General features: G+C 33.1%; 1 protein-coding gene across 1 annotated transcript in view; it reads left to right on the top strand.

Moving 5' to 3' along the window:
- Window positions 1-22,848, top strand: part of LOC118187032 (uncharacterized) — a 121,506-nt gene that overhangs the window by 60,245 nt on the left and 38,413 nt on the right. The window contains exon 7 of the mRNA XM_035357216.2: window positions 4,875-8,072. Within this exon, the coding sequence (XP_035213107.2) occupies window positions 4,875-8,072 (3,198 nt within the window). The remainder of the gene's footprint in view (window positions 1-4,874; window positions 8,073-22,848) is intronic.

The following is a 22,848-nucleotide window of genomic DNA, read 5'->3' as shown; positions in this document are numbered from 1 at the left end:
TCTAATTTCTATTATGAAAATACATGAATGTAAATGAAGAGTGAAAATAAAGTTAAAAAATTCACAAATTATTTACAAGATTGATCAGAAATAGTGAGTGAAATATAAACATTGCATACATTTTGTTCTAAATATATAGTGCACTGGATATGCATCCAGTACTGCATATTTATTTATGCACTGCTTATTTAGAACTTCATTTAAATGAAAGCAAAATAATCTTCGAAAAAATCGCAAATCTAGCAACTCATCAACTATGGGACAGCGCCCGATAAACATGTAAACTTTACTGCATCCATGGAGGGGGACTACCGACTTTTCTCATTAAGAAAATGTCAAAGAGGGGGCAAAACTGTTTCGGATCGTGCCAGTCTGAAGGCTATATTATGAGAATTTTGGCCCGGTTTTAGAAGGTTAACAACAATGAATAAATATTTTTTAATATCTCTCTCTCTCTCTCTCTATATATATATATACAGGGGTTGGACAAAAATATGGAAACACCTTTAAAAAAACATGTTTCTTTGCTTAATATGGTGTAGGAAACCCGTTGGCATCCAAAACAGCTTGCAGTCTTCTCGGAATGGATAAATACAGTTCCTGTATGTTTGCCAAAGGAATGTTATACCATTCTTCCTGCAAAACGGTTGCAAGTTCAGATAACGATGTTGGCGGTGGATAACGAGAATGCACTTTCCGTTCCAATGTAGACCACAAAGGTTCGATAATATTCAGGTCTGGTGACTGTGGTGGCCAGGGGAGATGGGACAACTCATCCTCGTGCTCAGAAAACCAGTCCTGGACAATGTGAGCTGTGTGAACAGGGGCTTTGTCGTCTTGGAAGACACCATCACCATCGGGGAACAAAGTTTGTACCATGGGATGAACTTGATCGGCCAAAATGTTCACATAAGTCTTGGCAGTCATGTGCCCTGACACAGTTATCATGGGGCTAGAGAGAACCACGATATGGCTGCCCAAACCATAACAGAACCACCGCCATGTTTCACTCTTGGCAACAAGCAGTCTGTATTATAGGCTTGAGATGGCGTTCTCCAGACGTAAACTCGGCCAGAAGTGGGAAACAATGTGAAAGAAGACTCGTCAGACCATATTGCTCGCTTCCACTGCCCTATAGTCCAGGCTTTATGACTTAAACACCACCTTTTCCTGTTACGGGCATTAGCATCACTGATGAGTGGCTTCTCAATTGCAGCACGGCCAGCAATTCCCTGTTTATGAAGCTCCCTTCTAATTGTTTTGGTACTCACAGGGTTCGGTAACACAACATTCATTTCAGCAGTAACTTTTGCAGCTGTGATCTTCTTATTTTTCGTCACAATGGCCCTTAATGATCGTCTGTCACAATCTCTCAGGACACACTTTCGTCCGCGCTGTGATTTAGCAGATGATGTTTTTCCGCTTTTCAAATATGCGGAATAAATCTTCAATACAGTACCTTTTGAAACACTAAACACCTCGGCTACCTTGCTTACGGAAGCACCTACCATACGTGCTCCAACAATTTGCTCACGTTCGAAGTCTGTTAACTCTGACATAATGCAATGACAACCTCACATAACAGTACTCCGACAACAACTGAACTGTTTAGCACATTTACAAAGTTGTATAGGTGGCGTCAGTAGTCAAAAATGCCAGCGCCACCTACATATTTCATTAAAATCAATCTTTCTTTTCAAACATGCATTTCACAAGGTGTTTCCATATTTTTGTCCATCCACTGTATATATATAATTACTAGCACTAGCAGAAGTACCTGATGCCAGTTAAGTTAGATTGAATGTAATGTATTATTTGACTCATGACATTGTTTGAAAATTCATATAATAGCATATTACACGTCATAAGGAATATGATGCGTCATTGTAATGCATAAAAGATGCCAAAGGAACAAAGTAATATTCAATACATGTACCACAACTGACTATGTAATCCTAGAATCATATGGTATATATACTCATATCACATAAGGAATTGCCATTTGGGTCAACAAAAGTAAAAACAAATACACAATTTTGAGCAAAAAATACGATTCATAGTCATACATTTTTCAGTCTGATGCGATATGGAACCCACATAAGAATAGAAATAGAATAAATAGAAAAATAAACTAATTCTCTGTCATTAAATCAACACTGTTGCCACTCGGAAAAATGATGTTGAAAATTAACGCTCTAAGCGTTTTAGTTAATATAATCAGAGATTTTAGTTATTTGGGAGGAGGTGGACGTCGACCTTTTCCATGACACAGAAAAGAATTGTAGAAAGTTTGGTGATGATAGCTGTAGTGGTGACTGAGTTACTAGCAAACAAACATGCAGACTTTCTTCTTTATATATATAGATTATTTAGACATTTATCCTAATAAGATAGCAAACTTTCTTGTAAAAGTCCTCAGGTTGTTCTTACAAGTATTTCTGAACTCTTTCCTTTACATTATTTTTCATTTGGAATCATTGTCCTGTCAACCCTTTGTGGCGCACTATACATTAACGTCGGAATTTCAACAAAAAAAGTTGTAAGCGGTCTATTTAGTCCTAAAGGAGTATACAGGTAAAATTTTGTAAAAATTGCACTTACCATTTTAATTCTGTGGGTGTTCCATGAGGTGGAACACTGCTCCGCCAGAGCTTTTAAAAGTGCGACTAAGCGAGCATTGCAGTGAAGCACGAAAATGAGTAGAAGCATTTGTATAAGAATGAAAAAACTCTGTATTATGGTTGTATACATGGTTTCCTGGATATACACAATATTCTTGAATATATACAGATAAATGAGATAAATATCTATATACACAAGTCCTATATACAAAAATATTTACAAATTTTCGGAAAGAGTTAGACCTCTCCACGCCATTTATAGAAAATTAATAATAAAAAAATTAACTACGATTAATATTAACAATAAAGAAAAATAAGCCTATAATATATACATACACGAAAAATATCTACACATTTATTAAAAATAAACGGGAATGAGACTAAAATGCGACAGCAAAAAATTTGCGCAGGTCTAAGTAAAGATGAGTCAAGCTACTAATAAAATTCCCGCCTAAAAACTACTCCCAAAAAATTCGAGATGCCAATATTAGGGCTTTCATATCACAAAACACACCTCACCCCTCAATACTGCTTTGTTTGAATTCAACAAAGCAGGAATAATTAATCTGGAATATTAAATTTCTGAGCATCACAAATCCATTTAAGTGAAGTTATTCACTACTTTTTTCATATCCCCTTGGTCAAGAAACCCATCACTTAAGAGGTTGCTCCAGGTCGGGAGAGACCATGTTAAAAAAACTGAGGACGGTTAAGAGGGCCGTAACCTCAGAAATGAGTTATATCTTCTCATTAATGTTTCTTATACTTTGATTTTTGTTGCTGTAATAGGTTATTTTAGTGTATTTTCCGCCTTCTTGTTACAATTTATGCTACTTCATTTTATGCTTACATCCTTTCTTGAGAAACATTCTTAGGATTAAAGTTTTTAGTGTGTATATAAAGCAGTAATGTTTGTTTATTTTTAAACATTACTCTATTTTACACATACAGTTTTGTTGATTTGTCTATGCTAATTATACAATATGAATCTCTCCGAAAGATTTGCAAATGATTTTTTTCTTTTTAATAATAATTTTTTTAGAAATCATTTATCTTATTTACATGAAGTTATGGAAGAAGTGTCATTCTATCATTATTTTAGCAAATTTTCGCTGTGGCACTGAACAACTGAAATTTTTTGTGTGTCTGAAATTAAAATTAGTGATTTTTTATATCTCAATTAATATATACATAATGCAAAATATAACGAAATAAAAAATATGTTTAAAATTCATCCTATATTCAGTTTGGAATAAACCTCATGCAACCCCCCCCCCCAAAAAAAAAAAACAGAAGCCCAGTGACAGACTGCAAGAAATGAGGCAAAATCTGCCAAGACTAAAAGTGAAATCTGAAATTTACATCGTTCACTACATTGTCATCAAAGGTTCTGTGCAACAAAAGAACTAAATGTTGTTGTTGCTAGTCAGCCTAAGCCCACAAAATTCCTTGTGACAAGGAGCGTAAGTTTACGCCTGTCGTTAGCAACAGCCTTGAGACCTTACAAGTGACAGTGCAATTTAGCTCAGTTCCGCCACCAATTTTGATGGAGAGCACCTCGGGGAAAGGGAGCCGAGGATCTCCCACTCCCTTTCCCCTATCAACCTGTCCAGAGGACTTTCAGTTCGCCACACATATAGAGTGCCCCCATGCCACATGGACACTATACATTTACAAACATCCATGCCTTCTCTGGGATTCGAACCCGGTTCCTTAGACATGGCAGTCAGCAATGCTAACCATTATATCAGTTGGGCGACAGTAAGTAAATAAAATAGCCTACTTCTGACCAACAAAGACACAAATTAAAGTTTAAAAATAATTTTAACAAACAATTAAAATAATCTGTGTCTTTCAGGAATCTACTGCAATAAACATTTTAAGATTAATTTTTAAATTTTAAACATTGATTAGTGTCTTTTTGGCAGAAGCAGGCTGTTTTATTTATTGACTTTTTCTGTTGCACTATCCCCCTAATGATGCAGTGAAGGATGTTAAATTTTGCATTTCATTTTTGGTTTTGGCACATTTTGCCACTCCTGTTTCTTTCTGTTTGCTCTTTGTCTCTGTTTTTTGGTTTTTGCAAGTGGTTTCCTCCAAACTGATAATAGAATGAATTTTAAATATAATATTTATTTTGTTTCACATTATTATCACTATTTGTTGCTGCTATCAGCATGCAATTGTGTTAGGTTTTAAAGTGTTTTTTACTTTGTATTTATTCATATATTTATGTTATTTATTTATTTACAGTTTGGACCTGAACTTACATCATTATATGTTGAGTTGTATCTTAGAGGACTTACTGTTGATATTAACCATCTTGAAGCTGCCAAGTGTTCTTATATAACTGCTGATATTGAGCATCTTGAACATCATATTGCTTGGCAGTTTGATAAACTCTCTAATTTATTTACTGATGTTGCTGCACGTGAATGCATCTTTAGTGCCTTTTCTTTGAGACCAACTGATGACAGGCGTGTTGCTTTGCAAAGTTTGACTCTAAGTCTATTAAAACAAGAAACCAAAAAGAAAAATTCGAGTTTCTTTAATCAGTATTTACCTGATAATGATTGTAGCTGCAGTGTAAGATGTAATGGAGTTTGTAAGAATTCAATGAATTCACTAGATTTTTTTCATCCGTTATTAAGTAAAGGGATAAAAAATGTCCCCTTTGTATTGGTATCAGACTTAGTCTGTGTTTTAGAATCTGTACGCTGTATAAATCTTCAGTACAATGTATTTGATTGGAAAAATATTGTTGATCTTGGTGATTATGTAAAATCTTGTAGTATTGGTGAAAATATGCTTAAAAATCGGAGTTCTGATACTGGAGCTGCTAGTGATGCTAGTAACAAAAGTGGTCCTGAAGATGATGCATCAGCATCTGAAGGAAATGGTCTAAACTTAATGTCTAGAGTAAATTCAGATGCCTTCTGTTCACCTATGAAAAGGAAAACTAACTCAGAAGAGCCTGGAGAAATTTTTTCATTAGATATAGGAGCAAATATTGAAGTAGAGAGTGATGATAGTGGAAACAAGAAAATTAAAATGGAACATAGCTTTAGCCAATATGATGGGAAAACAGTACAATCAGGGGATGGATTACATATGCAAGATGCTATTGAAAATGTAATTAGAATGTCACTCACTGACAGAGTTCTTAAACCATTTTCAGGTAGCCCTCCATGTCAGGAAAAAGTGTTAGATCAATCGGTTGACGGAGTCGATCATTTTTTAAATTCACAGTGTTCAAACAGTCACACCATATATCCATATTCTTTGACTCCTGTAGGAAAGCAAGAAAATCTTATATCCAATCCAAAAATGCAGATGGTAAATAGTAGAAATTCAATTCAGTCAAGTGTTGAGAGTAAGAGTAATTATATTGAGCGTTATGATAAAAATTTAAATTGTGTAATTCCTACTAACTTTACAAAAAGGAATAATTTTAGAGAAAGTGTTGTTATTTCTCCTAATATATGCTCTGAGGAATCAAATTCTCAGAGGCAGGAAACTACATCTGTGACCCAGTATTCATTTCACGGTTCTGTTGTTAAAACAGGCAGCTCTCCTATATGTCAGCCTGCAAAAGGAATGGATTCAAGACCTTCAGTATCACCTCATGCAAAAGAAATTGCTTATGAACATGGTGCTCTGAATTTGAGTTCTAACAATAATTATGTAAAGTCAAATAATGTTGAAAAATATCCTAATCCTGATATATTATCGTCTTATCAGCCACAGCTAAATTCTAGGATGGTAGACACTAAACAAGTTAATTCTATGGTCTCTGAATCATTTAATGTCTCAAATTCTAGATACTTTGAAACCTCATCACATAATGTTGCATCTTCTAAAAAAACTATTAATCAAGTGAAAGCATATTTTATTCAGCAGCCTATAAATTATTCTAGTAATCTTCAGGATAGTTTATCCACATCTACTTACACTACGCCACATGCAGCATTTCAGGAATCTATTGCAAATTCAACACAGACATCTATAAGACAAACTGTCAGTATGTGTGTTTCATCAACAAATGAGATACAGCAGACTGACAGAAATTCTGTAATTCAGCATACTGTGCAACAAGCAGTAGAGAAAACTGTCCAGATTCCCAATCACTTATCAGTGTCTGTTAATTCCAGTGCTGTTCAGCATATAAGGAATATATCATATAAAGATGGATCAAGCTTACCACCACTGCGAGTAAATGTCACTGATAAAAAAATCTCAAAAAGTAATCTTGCCGTTCCTGCAAGCTTAGTTATTGCTAGGAAACCATATACTTATCCATTATCTAGTAGTAGCCAACCAACCACAAATACTACAAGTTCTAGTCTGCAGAGCAAAGATACAATAACAATACCAGGTATACTTGCTTCTCCTTCAGTAATAATGACTTCAGGGTGGGAAACAAACCATCAGAAACACAGTAATATGCCATATAAGAAAAATAAAGTTTCTGCTGCATCCATTGTTAAAAAAGTGTATCGTAAACCTTATGAGAGGCAGTCACTTCCAAGTGAAAAATGTGAAGGAATCGATAGGAGTACATGTAAAATTGTGCCTTTTATTCAGCCAACTACAAGCCATATACAACCAATAACTTCGAAGCAAAAGAACTTTATTGTTACCAACCGAGGCTGGCCTGTATCTGAAAATAAAATAAAATCAACTGCTGTAGAATGTGATAGAGAAAGTTCTAGTCAGCCATGGTACTCTGTTCCCTATCCTAAATCACCTAATCCTGAGATTACTAATGCTTCTAGTTTTGATACTCATATCAACAAGAATCGAAATTCTCCATCATCATTTACATCAGCTCAACAAAGTGAAAAAGCTTCCAAAAGTATTATAAAAGATAATCCTTTGTTAAATGCACATCTGTATGTAAAGGATAATCATCTCGAAGACAGAAATTCTCCTGTTGCTGTGAATCATAATCAGTTAATTATAAATAAATTTACTTCTGTATCCCATCCAAATGCAGTATCTCCAGACAGTTCAAACCAGGCATTTAAGCAAATAAAAAATGTTTATGCCATTCCAAAAAAACAGTTTTTTAAAGAAAAGAAATCAGAAATGTCTGACTTTTCAAGTGTTAATTTACAGTCTTCTGTTACAAATAGTTCAAACCTCTATTCAGCTCCACAGTGTGGCAAAACTATGATTAATTCGAGTCATGGTAGCCCAGTTTCATTTTCTTCAGCTTCAGGTCAAGAGGCAAAATTGTCTGTTGCTTACTCAAAATCAGATGCATTTGGTATAACATCACAGTATTCTCAATCTAAAAATACTTCTAACAACATTTTTACAAAAGTGTGTTGTTCTCCAAAAGAGACAAATCCATGTCAGAGTTGTTCTGTAACTAGTAAAGCAAATGTACCATATACTGAATCAACTCATTTGCAAAAGAATGAATCTGCACAAAGGACTAGTACTTCAGTAAGTATTACTTTATAATTTCTTATAGCATTTAGTTATACCTGCATATGTGTATTAGTCATCCAGATTCATATTGAACTTGCAGAAGAATTTTAGCTATTTTATATCTTTGAGTTTTTAATTAAAATACCTAACTATGCCCATATTAAACTACTTGAAAACAGCAAGTGAGGTAGCAGAATGAAATAAAGTACTTTTGCTTAAAAAAAAATTCTACATGTAAAATATGTAATTTTGTTTTATGCAGTTAATTATGTATAATCTGAAATTTTTATCTAAAAATTTATATATGTAGGAAAAATTATATGGAAAATATCACAGTATTATTTTAGTAAATTATGTATAGAGAAATGTAAAAAAAGTCGTCACAGTTTGGCTTCAGAAAATGTAATTTGGTTATGTTATGGGGAATTTATACTTGTTCATTGATGAAACTGATTTTTTAATTTTCACTATTAAACATTTCTGTTCAGTGATTGAAATCATTAATGGAAGGATAGGTAAGGTAATTTTATATTTCCAATATTAGTCAGAAGGATCTATTGACTAGATTTCTAAGTATCTAAAATATTAGTTATTAATATCTAAAATCAAATTTTTTTGTGGATAGTTCTGCGGTCACTGTTCCAAAATATATTCCATAGGTTACAATACTTCATACACATACACACTCCAGATAAATCATTCAAATTCTAAAAATATGAATCTCATTAAATGAACATAATGCTGAACTAGAAATTGAGAGTATAGAAACGGAATCACAGAAGTTCCATAGCTTAGCAATGCACTGACTTACCAACAAGTTTTAAAAAATTATTGATATAAAATCAATCACTGTTATGTATATTTTTCTTTAACATATAAGTTAATGTAGGTGAACTTTTTGACAAAATTAATTTAAGGATTAGATCACAGAAAGTTAATGTTGATGCAACCAGAAAACTTATCTGAGTAACAAATTACGTAATGAAGTAAATTTCTAATGAATTGTTTATTTTTGAGTAATTGAATAAGATGTTAAATATTCAGTTAAATAATGTAGACAAACATGAAAAGCAGTGTATTTGGGTTTCTCTCTAAGAATTTGAACTTCATATTAGATAAACAAGAAGGCTCGTGTGGTTTTTGAAAACAATTACTTTTGGTGCATTAGTGTGGTATAATTGATTCTGATGATGCCATATGTTTACTATCGTTTCAAATCTTATTCAGTCATTCTGTGCATCGTACACTTTGTTATCAGTTTTGTAGGAAGCACAATCTTCTAAAGAATATGTCACTAGAAAAGGGAATTTTCAGGTATATTTTGCTTTACAAATTAGGAACTAAGCTGCAGAGGCCATTAGAAGAATATGCATTGCATTTGGAGAGATGTCTTTGAGTGAATGGACAGCTCAGAAGTGATTCAATGAATTTTTTTTCAAAGACAAGAGAGTGAAGACAAAGCCTTGTGTTGCTCATCCATCCACCCTCGACGAAGTCCAGCTGGAGGAGGATGTCAAGTAGAATCCTCATCAGACCTGCCAGAAGCTTGCACAAAAGTTTAGAGTATCTGACGAAACCTTTCTGTCACATTTTCATAACCTTGGGACGATAAAAAAACTAAGCATGTGGGTTCCTCATGTCCTGTCCGAATAAAAACAAGCTCTAACAGTTGAACATTTGCTGGTTGTTGTCGTGCTATAACAGAGCCTCATTTCTGGACCAAATCTTGATAAGTGACAAAAAATGGATCATGTATGATAACCAAAACAGGAAACATTGTTGGTCAACTTCAGGTTCGGTCTCATTGGCCACTAAACCGGACATTCACCAAAAGAAGGTAGTGTTGTATGTTTGGTGGACCAGCACTAGTATAGCCCAGAAAGCGGATATATGGATATCTAGAAAGCAGAGAAACCATAACAGCCGAAGTTTACTCATCATGGTTGTAAAGAGTTTCCAGCTGGTCTGCACCAGAAGCAGCCAGCACTGGTCAGCAAAAGAGTTCTCCTGCATGATAATGGAAGACCTTGTATGGCAAAAGTGATCAAAGAGGGGATCAAAACACTGGTCTGGGAAGTTCTGCCTCAGTCATCCTATTCCCTGGATATTGTCTGTTTTTGGCCATGGGTAATATCAGGAATAGCAGTTCTGAAAACGTGACGTCACAAAAGCTATCACAATTTTTGGGACTCCAGAAAAAGGATTTTTTTCAAAAAGGGCATTTATAAGCTTATGTTTTGTGTATAATGTGTAATTGATGCCAATTCTGATTATTTCGAAGAATAAAATGAGCGTTTAATGTTTTTGTGGGCAATTTTTGGTGAGTGACGAAAACCGCACAAACTTTCTTGGTTACCTGGTATTAGGGTGATATGTAATTTATATTATTGAGGACAGTTTATTGGCACTTACTTATTATATCATTAGAGTCCTTGATGCTTTATTTCACTTTGGTGTAGATTCTCTGAGATGTTGGTAAATGACTTAATTCTGGTTAAGGCAGACCAAAACCGTATTCAGTGAATTGCATTTTCAAATTCTCTTCAGTGGTTTTTGATTTAGCTGCGTATTTTTCTATTATTTTCCTATTACGTCATATTCTAAATAGTTATGAGATATGATTATTGTAGAGGCTAGCTATCTAGTGCAAGGCAAAGTTATTATCATATTGTGTGTAGATAATGTGAATTAAGTATCATGTAATGTTCACTTGCTAGAGTATTTTCTAGCAGGAATGAGGTAAATCATTAGCATAACTGGATATACTTAATCAGCAATCTAAATACCTTTGAGATTTCTGGTACAGGTTCACTTGAATTAAAAGTCCCAAGGAATAGCAAGGAAATAAAAATTCCAAATAAACATGTTGTCTTCACCATCGTGAAATATTATGACAGTGCACTAAAGATTCAAGTTTTCAAGCTAATTTTTCTATATTTTCCCAGTCTTGTGATTGTCATAATTGAAAGTGTGATTCACCAGGCCACATGTCTCTTATTCATTCATTTGCTGTTAAGTTTTTGTGATCTTATGTGAATTAGAAATATTTGATCCTTCTAGCAATGTCTTCGTCTTCCAACATACTATATGACCCATGTGACATACAGTATATTTGAAAGCTGTTTAACTATCTCCATGATTAAGATTAGGAATACTGATATGCTGTACTCTTCAGAAGAGCATAAATTCATCGTGAAATAAGTTTTCTTTTCTTATTGGTGGTTCCATTGGTTATTCATATACACTGTGTCCACAAACGTCCTTACCTGATCCGCAGCCATTAGTTGTAGGCATCTACTTCAAATTACAAAATCTTTTAAATGATGCAATTAATTTTATAAGAATATGAAATCTAACATTTTTCATGGTGTTTTGATCCATATTCTAACAGTTTGTAATTTTTTTTTACTTATTATAAAAACTAAAACACCATTTTTATTGGTGGATTGATTAAATAAGTAGATTAATTTAAAGTTGACTTTTTTCCCTTAAATACCATTTAGTGTTATTGTTTTTGTGGTTTACAAATATCTTTAGTTTTGTTACATTTGGTATGCTGAAAGAATTTTCACAGAAGTAATTTATCTGTTTTCAGAATCTGAAAATGTAGTTTGAATATTCTTATGCAGTTTTATTATTTTGGAATCATAATTTGGTTTTCATACAAAATTCATTAAATTGTATTTTTTTTAAAAAAATTAATACAAATAATATTATGGTTTGACTCTATCTCAATACCGAAGCCTGCTAATGTTTTCTAGAATGCAAATTTTATAAGGTCTATAAGACTTCCATTTCAAAAATTTTTTATTAATCTGTTATTTTCACAATATCTGCATAAAATTGCTCATTTCTTAATCTCTTGACATTGGAAACCTTTTTCTAAACTGATACTTTTAGTTACATACAAATGCAAACTTTTTTATCTTCAGTTTGTGTACAGCCCCTAAATATGATCTGCAACTTAAGTACTGAATATTTCAGTCAATTTTTTTTTTCGTACAGGCGTCGAAAGTGTTTAGACGTTTGGTATTAATGTTGCCTTGCCACAATAATCCATGCCAAGATGCTGATGCTTATATATTGAATCAGCAATGCACTAATTTGCATATGTGCTGCAGCCACACCTTCAAACAGAAACTTTTTGATTGCCCGTTATATTGTAATTTTCACATATTCTGTTTTGCTCACATCGAATGTATAACCAAATAACCTAGAATAGGATTTAGTAGTAGACTTTTAAATAAACAAGTAGTTGAATTTTTTTCAATAGGCCAACTAGAATGGAAGCTACAGAACTGTCTACTCCTTCTTTTTAAAAAAAAAAAAAAAAAAAAATTATTATTTATTTTATAGAAATCAGCAAAGTGGTTAATGCTTCTAGTGCTGTATCATTGGTCTCAGTTCAAATCCTGAAGAAATCATGGATCTTTATAAGTGTATGGTGTCTGTGACATGAGGGCATTCAGAATACTCAGCAAACTGAAAAAAATCAGATCCATCAAAATTGGGATAGAGCTTAACAACTAGTGTGATGGGAATATTTTCATTTGAATAGTGGTGAATTTCTGGTATCCCTTAAACTAGTACCTATATGGAAGTGCATATCTTTGTCATATCTGTGGTAATCTGTGTGCAGTACATAGTGTAGCTTGCTTTGCTGTTTCTGTCTTATGCCACCATCTATTTTGGAGGTTGATGTAGATTGCTACTACTGTTTTGTGGTGCGATCTCTTACTAAGTTTGATAATAGCTGTAATACTTCTGCCTAAGAATCCTCAGTAAGTAAACTTAAGAGTTAAACCAAGGTCTTAACGTAGGTAAAGGTTGAATCACATGACAATAACACCTGCCATAATGGTGACTCAGAAGTGGTTTTCTGCCCTTATACTGCTCTCCTCGCAAATAACCAACTGTGTCATGCCATCATTAGCCTAGCACCCACGCAGTCGCACTCAACCAACTACATCATAGTTGCATTGACATAATGCTCACAAGCTAATAATGAAGTGCATGCTAACACATCAGGATCATCTCAGTCTTGCCCATAAGCTCGTCAGACTAATTGATATTAGAGCAAATATTATATCAACCAAAGGAAGGTATACTTCAGAATTATGCAGTGATTGTGTTGTAAAGTGATACGGATATCTCTGCCTTTCAATCTGAAGCATGCTTTTGGCATAATGGTATGTGGCCTTGAAGGAACATGATCAGACCTCATGTCTTGTCAAATATTTCCTGAAACAATCTGTGCTGAAAATACAATATTTGGAGTATTTTAAAATTATTTTTGTAATATGGTCATTGTGGGGACACTTGGATTATATTGGACTTAATTTTGAACCAAGAATTTAGAATGACTCGTGCGAGAAAACAATCTTTGCAGAAAAAATAGAAAGAGACTTCTGCATCTAAAAATGGAATTGAAATAAAATTCGTACACACTATTTTACATAAAATGCATATCAAAACTTATCATTAAACACATAGAAGTATTTTATGAATTAATCAAACAGACTTAATAATTGTTCATAGAATAAGCAAAAGGATATGTTAATTGGATTCAATATTATCATTATTCAATACAGTTTTATCACTGATTCTGAGATTTAGATTATTCAGAGGAATGACAGGTAGAAAACCTTGCATAGTCTGGGTAAGTGGTTCTACCAATATCTGGTATTGTTACAAACCAAGCTAATCAAGGCACTAAATATGTACAAAAAATAATTGGTTCAGAAAAAATTCCTGTTTTTCATGAAATAAAATGCAGTGAATAAATTTGAATCTCTGTGTTAGAAATAAGTTTATGAAATGCATGTTTTTATTCTGTGTAATAATTTTGAAGATTTTCTTTTCTTTTGCTCAACTAAAATTTAGTGTACGCTTGCATGTTAGCTTATGTTATTTAGGGTTTGATTTCAATATTTATCAAACCCATTATTGTCCAAGCAGTAAAATTGCTGAACATGCATAGTTCTAACATGGATTCCATTTCAGGTGAAAGGGCGTTTTTGTGGTTTTCTCCATATATAACATGTATATGAGTCAGTTCTAGAAAGTCCTGCATAGAGGTATCCCTTCCTTTAGAAAGATAGCCCTTGTGTGCTTTACCATATTCTAACTAAACCATCAATTATTTATCATGTTAAAAATAGTATTTTATGACACTGAAGTATCATAGGAAAAAGTCTTTGAAGTAGACACCTGTCAGCTATATAGAGAGCAGAACAAATAATTGTGGGAATAAGACTGAGGGCTTTAAGCACAGTTTGCCCCCTTTGAGTTTCGTTTAAAGGCTTTGAAGCTATTACTAGGGTATGAGAACTAGGTCAAGGAAATCAGCTATTTCTGCAGAATAATTTCTATCCAAAATTTACTGTTTCTGCAAGAGCTTGATTACTAGGCAGCTGAGTTTAAAGTTTGCAGTAACAGCACTGGTATTTTGGGGAAAAAGTGATAGAGAAAGCATTATGAGAAATGTATATGTCAGATATCTTTCTGATTTAACAATAAAAGGCCTGGCTAAAATGGTGCAGAGAACATACATAACTAGAATCTGAACAATGAGCCTGTGTTCTGCTCAGTTGCAACTGATACTTAGTTACTTAGTTTAACGTTTAATGGCATTTACATCTAAAGAGAGCCAAGAGCATATAAAAGTTTTACCATTATTAAGGGATACAGATATCCTGTGCATTATGTATCTTTTGTGAAAGCATTTGTGATAGACCTAAAAAAAAATTTTTTTTTTTTCAGTTCAATGCAAGAAATATGAAAATTCTTTTTGCTAAAATATTGATCTGCATGTATTTTATCAAATATGACATCTCTGATAAGCAAGTTTGATTTTTACTCTGAAAAAATATGCAAGTTTAGGGAAGTTTTAGAGGATGTTTGGATTACGTATCATAAATTTTACTGCTAAAAAAGTGTGGTGGTTCTAAACAGTCAGATTTTTTTTTTTTTTTTTTTTTTTTTTTTGTCAGCAAGAACATATAACAGCCTTTGACATTCAGCATTGGAGTAGGCTTATTGGAAATTTCAAGCAGATTGATTTGACAGATATGAACAATGATAATATGTTTATAAATTATCTGTCTTCTTTTTTCATTTTTATTTATTGTGGTATTTAACTTTGTGTTTGTACATTATAATATTACATGTCCTCCCAAATAACTTTTCCAATAACCTTTAAAAAATTTGTTCTGTTTTGTAATTTTTAAAATATTAGTTGTTTCCATACATGTAAGGATAATTTTAGATGTACTGCATTTTGATAAACTCAATAAATAAATAAATAAACATTTTAATAATTCTTATAAAATTTTAAACAGTTTGTTGAGCATTCAGACATGGCTGAACTTGTTGACACTCACAGTATGGTGGAGCGAAAAGGGCAATTTTTTTTTTAAATTTTAATTTTATTATTACCTGACCCAACAAATGTTTCTATTTGAGTAAAAAAATTGCAGCTCAAATGCTTATCATCTTCAGGTTCTATGGGAAGTAAATTAAAAAAGGAAATGTTGATGAAAACATCAAACTATTTTTTAAATGTTTTTTTTACAACATTGTTTCCTGACCCTACTTATGGTTATAATTAGTAAAAAATGCTAGTAAAAATGTTTCAGCTTAATTTGTGATATTGTCCTCTTCCAGTCAGTTTTTCTTCTTTTCAATATTCTTCTCAGACCATGTTTACAAATATGTGCTCGTTCATCTTCCAGCATCGCCAACAGGATGCTTTAAGAGTGAGCAAAATAACATTCCCTCTGAACAAATTTGTGAATGGTTGCCTTAAAATTTTCTGTCAAGAATGAACTTTTTGTATTGTTCCATGAATATGGCATGTTCTGTGTTGCTCTGGAGATTTTATTTCAAACCAGGATGACACATAATGTAATCACTTTTTTATGACACTTTTATAATGTATTCGGCTAGAAGCTTCAAGTCGCCTGTTGGGTCAGCAGTTGATACATAAAGGCAAAGAATTTTGTTGACTGGTTGGACCATCTTCTCCAAAACTCCTGTTTGCTAAATCGGAAGGGCACTGACTCGAGGATACTGCCTTAGAAATATCAAGGATGTATAGTCAGTACTGAGGCTTTTTTTGTCAATAAGGACATAACCTCTTATGGAAAGGGTTTCATACGTTTTCACAGATTTTCCTTTTGTTCCAGGGAACTTTTGTGGCCCAGATGTATTTCCTGAATCTTCTGGAAAAGGTGAAAAGCAACAAGCATACATACCAATGCAGTTTATGGCCAACAAAGATCTCAAAAAGTTTCACTTCTAGTTGATGCCATTTTGGTCCAAAACATTCTGAACATCTTACTAATTAACAATAAAAAGTCATGATCAAAAGATCATGGACGTCATGTGATTGCTTAACCCAAGCTAGAATTAATAGTCATATTAGAACCCGTTGTGCATTTGGTAGCACATTTTGGCATTCAGTTTGATATTTTGTTTTGGGAAGCAGTTTCCCACGCTAATAATGGCATTTTTGACAAAGCAATTCATGAAAAAAGCATAATATTGTTTAAAAAACTCAGTACAAATATTCACTTGAGATGTGGAACCTCAAGATGTGAATATTTTGGGCTGAAATTTTGAACACAATTTGTTCTAGCTCATTTGAAACCATATAATGACAAAGCAGAATTCCTGTGGCTGTGACAGGAGCCAGTTCTCCACTGTGTCCTTCAGTTCATCCTCCAAGTTAAAGCATTTTCCTTTGAGATGTTTTTTAGTTGGCCAAACTCATGGAAATTGCAGGGCAACATGTCTAGGCTGTAGGGCGGATGCTGAAAATTCTTCCACTTTTTTGTGTAACCATGGAGACGTGTAGATGTGTGCTATTACGGAGCAGAATCCTTCCCTCTGTGAGCAGCCCAGGCCATTTGCTCTTGATGGACTTGTGTAAGCTATGTAGTGTCTCGCAGTATATGTCATTCTTAACGTTTTTTCTGTGCTCAAGAAATTCGATGAATCTCTGACATCTAAAACGATGGTGAGCATCACCTTGCCCTTTGAGGGCACAACTTTAAATTTTTAGGGAGATGTGATGATGCATGCTGTTCTGTTTTGAAGTGATGGCACCAGCTGTTGCCACTGGTGACAATTCACTCCACAGAAGCGGAGGTTTTTATGATACTGGTGTAGCAGTTCATTTTCCAGTTTGCTGGTCTTTGGGACCCTCTGCACTTTTCTGGTAACTCAACCTGTCATGTACATTTGTCCACACTGCACCAATTATCCACGATCACTGCCAACATTTGCATTGTGACATCAGGTTGTTCACCTTGTCGATGAGTTTGGGCATGATTACTGTGTGTGCCTGGCCCCATCTCAGGTCATCCATTGAACACTTTCAGCCTTCACAAAAATGGACACTCCGCTTTCTCACTGACTTGTTGGACACAAAGTCTCTCCCATGTACAGCCAGCATCCGCTAATAAATTACCCCTTCCTCAGTCAGAAATCTGATAACGCCTTGCTGCTCCTCAGTCTTCAGCTTTTGCAGTGTGAACACCATGGTGTCTTCATATGCTCTGCTGCATCAAGTGGACGGATCTCACAACTTTCTGCGCCCGTATATGCACATAACCACCCTGGACACTATATATGTGTCCCCAGATATCTCACAACGTTATACCCAATATATATTTTCTGTGAAAACAGTCCTTTCCTTAAAACTTTGAGAAGGCACATTTTCATTCTCTAATGTGTGGAAAACTTTTCAGCCATTTACATTAAAACCAGTTCTCTCTTTAAGCTGTTTGGTGAACAAAAATAATGTGTGTCTTCGGATTTGTGGAGAAGCATTGTCTTTGCTCTAGAAGCTAAGTGGTTAAAACCACTGAATACTGAGAGTTCAACTTGGGTAAGATCCCATGGGATTTAACTGGTTGGTTTCTACTCTTTTTCCTATTCTTAATATGAATAATTGAGCAAAATGTAGCACCTCGTGTGATTTTATGACATTATAAATTTGCATGCATATTAATTTTGACGAAAATCTTGGTACTAATTGCTAATTTTCCATTATTTAAATCTGTATTTCTTTTTAAAATTAATTCTCAAATAATATCCATTGTTGGATGATTTTTCTACTTTGGATTTTTAATATTGTTTTACAAATGCTTTTGAGTGGACAGTCTACTTTTTATTTATTCTTTTCTGCTTTACTTTATTTATTAATGCTTTTCAGTTAATGTTTCATTCTGATTTTTGAACTTGATCCAGTGCATTATATTCTAAATGCTAATAAAAAGCTACCTTCTTTCAGTGTTAAATTTATTTGTAATAATATTTATAATGAGATAGTTCTATCAGTTTTGAACAGGCGTTCATGTATTCCCAAAATTTTGGCTTCCTTTTCTTTTGACAGCATATATTACTTCTAAAACATTTCTAAAAACATTTCATTTTAAAAGGAATTGAGCAGTGTTTGAAATAAAAATATAATATAGAACAAATGCGTTCAGCCGACTCATAAGACAACTATCCATTTCCAAACATAGTATTTTACTTATGCTTTAAGAAACTGCCATGCATTATAAAACCAATATTAAATCAGTTTTATTCATTCTCAGTTCACATTTGCATATTTTGCAAAAAGCTTTCGTCTTGTTTGTTTTGTATCCAGTTCTTAACCATGGGTTATTTGAAACCAGGTAGTTTGAAAGTTAGTGCTGAATATTTCCACGTTACTCATAATTCAAGTTTACCATTTTTTTTATTTCAGAATACCTTGTATATTTTTACTTCTTCAAATCTCAGATAGGTATTTTAAATTCAGTGGTACTCCGTAAATATGTTAATACTTTCTTCTCGAAAGATAGTAATTTTTAGTGTAATAAACATGGTTCATGTACAAAAACATTTTTCGAGTAATTATGCTCAAATCGTCGCTTTTCTGAATTAAAAAGCTGGCCCAAGTTTAACATCAGGTTAGGCATCAGGTATTTTCTTTCACACGAACTCAACTTATGCTCAAAAATGCAAAAAGCATTAACTGATAAAAAAATCAAAGCGATATTAATACTATAGATCTTATGCATGAACTGCAGTTTTTGCAATCTTGTAACATTACCGGTTGAAACTCTAAGCTACATCCTTGTCAACAACATAGCGGTGTGCAAAAACGAATTTTAGATATCAGCCCTAGAGCATTTTTTATGTCCTGTTGTAATCACAGTCCTTGTCGTAAACTATGCTGCGAACAACAATTTACTCAGTGTAAACTTATGAGATATCTAAATTAATTTGTTTTTTTATTTTAAGCTAATAAATAGTGTTCAGCAGTATATTTGGTATCCAATGCGTTTAGTGTATTCATTACTCATAATTCTTTTAAAAATGGTAGGGATAATTTTTCTATTGGATTTCAGACCTTGCACCTCAGAAGGTTTAGAATGATTTGAAGGCAAGATTTATAGACCTACAATTCCACAAAAATGTCTCGGATAAAAAGTGTCTTCATGTTATTAACACCTAATGGGCATGTTAAAGGAAATTTGTGATGAATTTTGGGAAGAACACTGAAGTTATTTGAATTTTCTTCTTATGATCCCAGAAGTCTTTCTTAACATATTTATCTTCCTTTTATTTTCTCATCTTTCCACTGAACGCAAACATTAAAGCAAACAAGAATTTGAAAACCAACAAGTTTAAAAAAAAAAAAAAAAAAAATCATATTATATTTCTCTGTGCATTACACACATTTCAGTTCCTGTCCTAAATTCTAAAATTTTTGCATCTCTAAATTTTGTTGCTGTATGCTTCATTAAATTCTAAAAATTTTTCTACACTGGCTCTAGCACAGCCCTGACCTTGTTTATTCGCAATACTCATATTAATAAAGAAATAAAAATTAGCAGTTTCTTCTACATGTTCTAAATACATGCCCTTTTGAATAACAGAAATCTTTAATTAAATCTAAAAATTCTACTGAAGAGAAATCTCAATAAAAAAGCAATTGAATTTTGAAACAGAGAAAATTATTCTTTAAAGGTACATTGTTGAAACGTTAACATTAGGAGATAAAACAAGAACTCTTGGGAACATTGATTTGTTTTTTTTTGGGGGGGAGAGGAATAAAGCTTCAAAAATATGCTAAAGAGAAAGAAACTAATGTAAATTAGCTAAAATATCTGGAAAATTATCAAAATGAAAAACTCTTAAATATATTGTTAGTTGTTCCTGCAAAACGTAGATGTTTTGTAACTTTTCATGTGTAATTATACTAATATCAGTTTAGAATCAATATCATAAATTATAGCTGGGGTAAAATGTTCTTATGTTTTTTTAATTTCTAAAAAATATCATAATTGTAATGCTGTAAATCTGTTATGACTAAGACTAACTATGCAATTTAATTATTTGGAAATAGCTTTTAGCCCTTGGAAGCTATCTCTACATGTGAAGGGAAGTTAACGCCTTTTCTTAATCCTTTTGGATGCAAGATGCAGCACAAAAATATAAAAATTTGTGCAGAACTTTATTCCTTATAGCTAATGAGACTTAATGCAAAACAACCTTTTATGACTGGTGCTTCAGAAGTTTATTCGACTTTTATATTAAATACTGTATATTAACTGGATTGTAACTCCAAATCTGCATGAAACTGTGACCCTAACTGGTCAGACAAAGTGCAGCTAACATTCAACTCTTGCCAATTGTACCAACAATTAGGCATTCACATCTGTTCTGACCAGTGGCTGTCGGTCTCTAAGCAAGCAAATGCAGTGGCAACAGCAGAGCTTCTGTTATGAGTCATGCTGATTGTTACTTCTTAATTTAAATAATGCTAGACATTAAATCTGCATAAATCTTTGGCCATGATGAAATGAGACATAGTAGAAAGAATCACTATAAAGCTGTTAATAAAATTTAAATAAAAAGGCACTAATCTTCTTTAAAATATCTGGGAAATGTAAAATATGAATATTTCAAGAAATTTTATAATTTAATGCTAATTACCTGAAAAAGATTAATGAAGTTGATTGTATTCTTGAATTTGTTTTATAATTAAGTTAAATATTAGATTACATTTGATCATAATGCATTCTGCTTACTACAGATTTATTTTATTCTTACAAATTAAAAATGTGTTACTGCAAAATTGAAGTTCAAATGTAGATAATTGCTTAAGGTTTATTCAGTTCCTGTTTGTAGATAGGTCCTTAATTTTTTTTTTTAAGTCTTTCTAAAGTGCTAAATTTTCACGTGCAGAAATGTTTATGAACCCTGAACTATTAGAAATCATAAATTCTTTCATGTTTTGTCATGTGGATAATGCTTGGAATTCTATTGATGATATTAATTCTATCCCGATAGCTTCTACAACAAGGCAGCGATCATCATTTTTATTTTTTATTTTTAGACTATATACATCAAATTCTTGCGAGTTTCCGCGCTGATTTCCAAACAAATAAATTGTTAGAGATTCTTTTCTAATGACTTGCAATTTTAAATCGCGCGCTAACTTGTGGGTGATGAAGTTTTGTTCACTACCTGAATCGATTAATAACCTTACAATTTTCGATTTATCTTTGCTTTGAGCAATAACAGAACATGTCTGTAAAAGCACACTATTTTCAGGTTTTATAGTATTACAGTGGGGAAAAGATACTAAAGTTTTATTTTGCGTATCTGCGGATTTAACATCTTCCATTTCTTTCGATTTCAAACTGCAGAAAAGTTTATTATGATTTTTCTCCTTATAATTTTCGCATGGTTGTAATTTTGACCTGCATTTCGATGACAAATGTGATTTTAGAAAGCATCTGTTACAACGACCTTCTCGTTTTAATTTCTTTTGTTTTTGTTCGTCGGAAAATTTTGAAAATCTGCCAAATATATGTTCGTTTGATTTGCAGAATATGCAAAACATTTTTACCGATGTGCTAAAAGCAGAAGTTTGTGATTTGATTTTATAATTTTTGAACCCTTGTTTAGGATTAACCCCTGCGTATTTATTACCTTTTGAGCTATTAATCAATGTACTTGCTTCTCAGCATTCAGTTTTGATTTTAATGAACTGTATTAATTCACTTACTTCTATATTTTGGTTATATGCTCTTTTCCTATGGAATTCAAGATCTAAATCTTCGGGTAACAATTTAAGAATTATTGGGTTCAATAACTGTCCGTATGAACCGCTAGTAACCTCTAAACTACTTAAATTTCTAACACATATTTTTAACTGATCATAGAGCTTTCTTAACTTAAAAACATTTGAAGAACTTTTAACTGGTTCTAAAGCCTCGTTCACAAGAGCAGATTCGACCGGTAGCGAAAACCGGTTCTTCCAACGTGTCCCGTTCACATGGGACAAGCATTAACTGCCTCGCCGAATTGGAGGTAGAACTTGGTTGAATGTTTCCTATCTTTCGGGAGCAGGGCAAATGGGGAGATTTCCCGTACTATACTGCGCGGTTGTTCACTTAATTTTAGTTACTGCTCGCTGGACTGTCAGCGACACAATCGCGCTGATAGATGTAGCATCCCCCCTCCAAATTAGATAGAACTGTACAAGATACGGAAATTGTAGACAAATACAGACAAGGTTATCTGATGCTAGGTATTCCAGAAATATCATTCAAATTAAAACTAAAGTTAAGACAAGTGCATATCGGCTTCAACGCAAAAAGGGACTCGGTACCTTTTGAATTTTTTTTTTTTTTTTTTTTTTTTTTTTTTTTTTTAATTTAAGCATTTTCATCTACTTTTTATGAATATTACTAAATGGTTTTGCGAGACAAAATAATTTTAAGCT

This window comes from Stegodyphus dumicola, chromosome 5 (genome assembly GCF_044657685.1).
Source record: "Stegodyphus dumicola isolate Sdum_Otavi_A_Nest chromosome 5, ASM4465768v1".
Taxonomy (NCBI): domain Eukaryota; kingdom Metazoa; phylum Arthropoda; class Arachnida; order Araneae; family Eresidae; genus Stegodyphus; species Stegodyphus dumicola.
The sequence above is the reverse complement of the archived record's forward strand: the minus strand, read 5'-3'. Positions and strand labels throughout refer to the sequence as shown.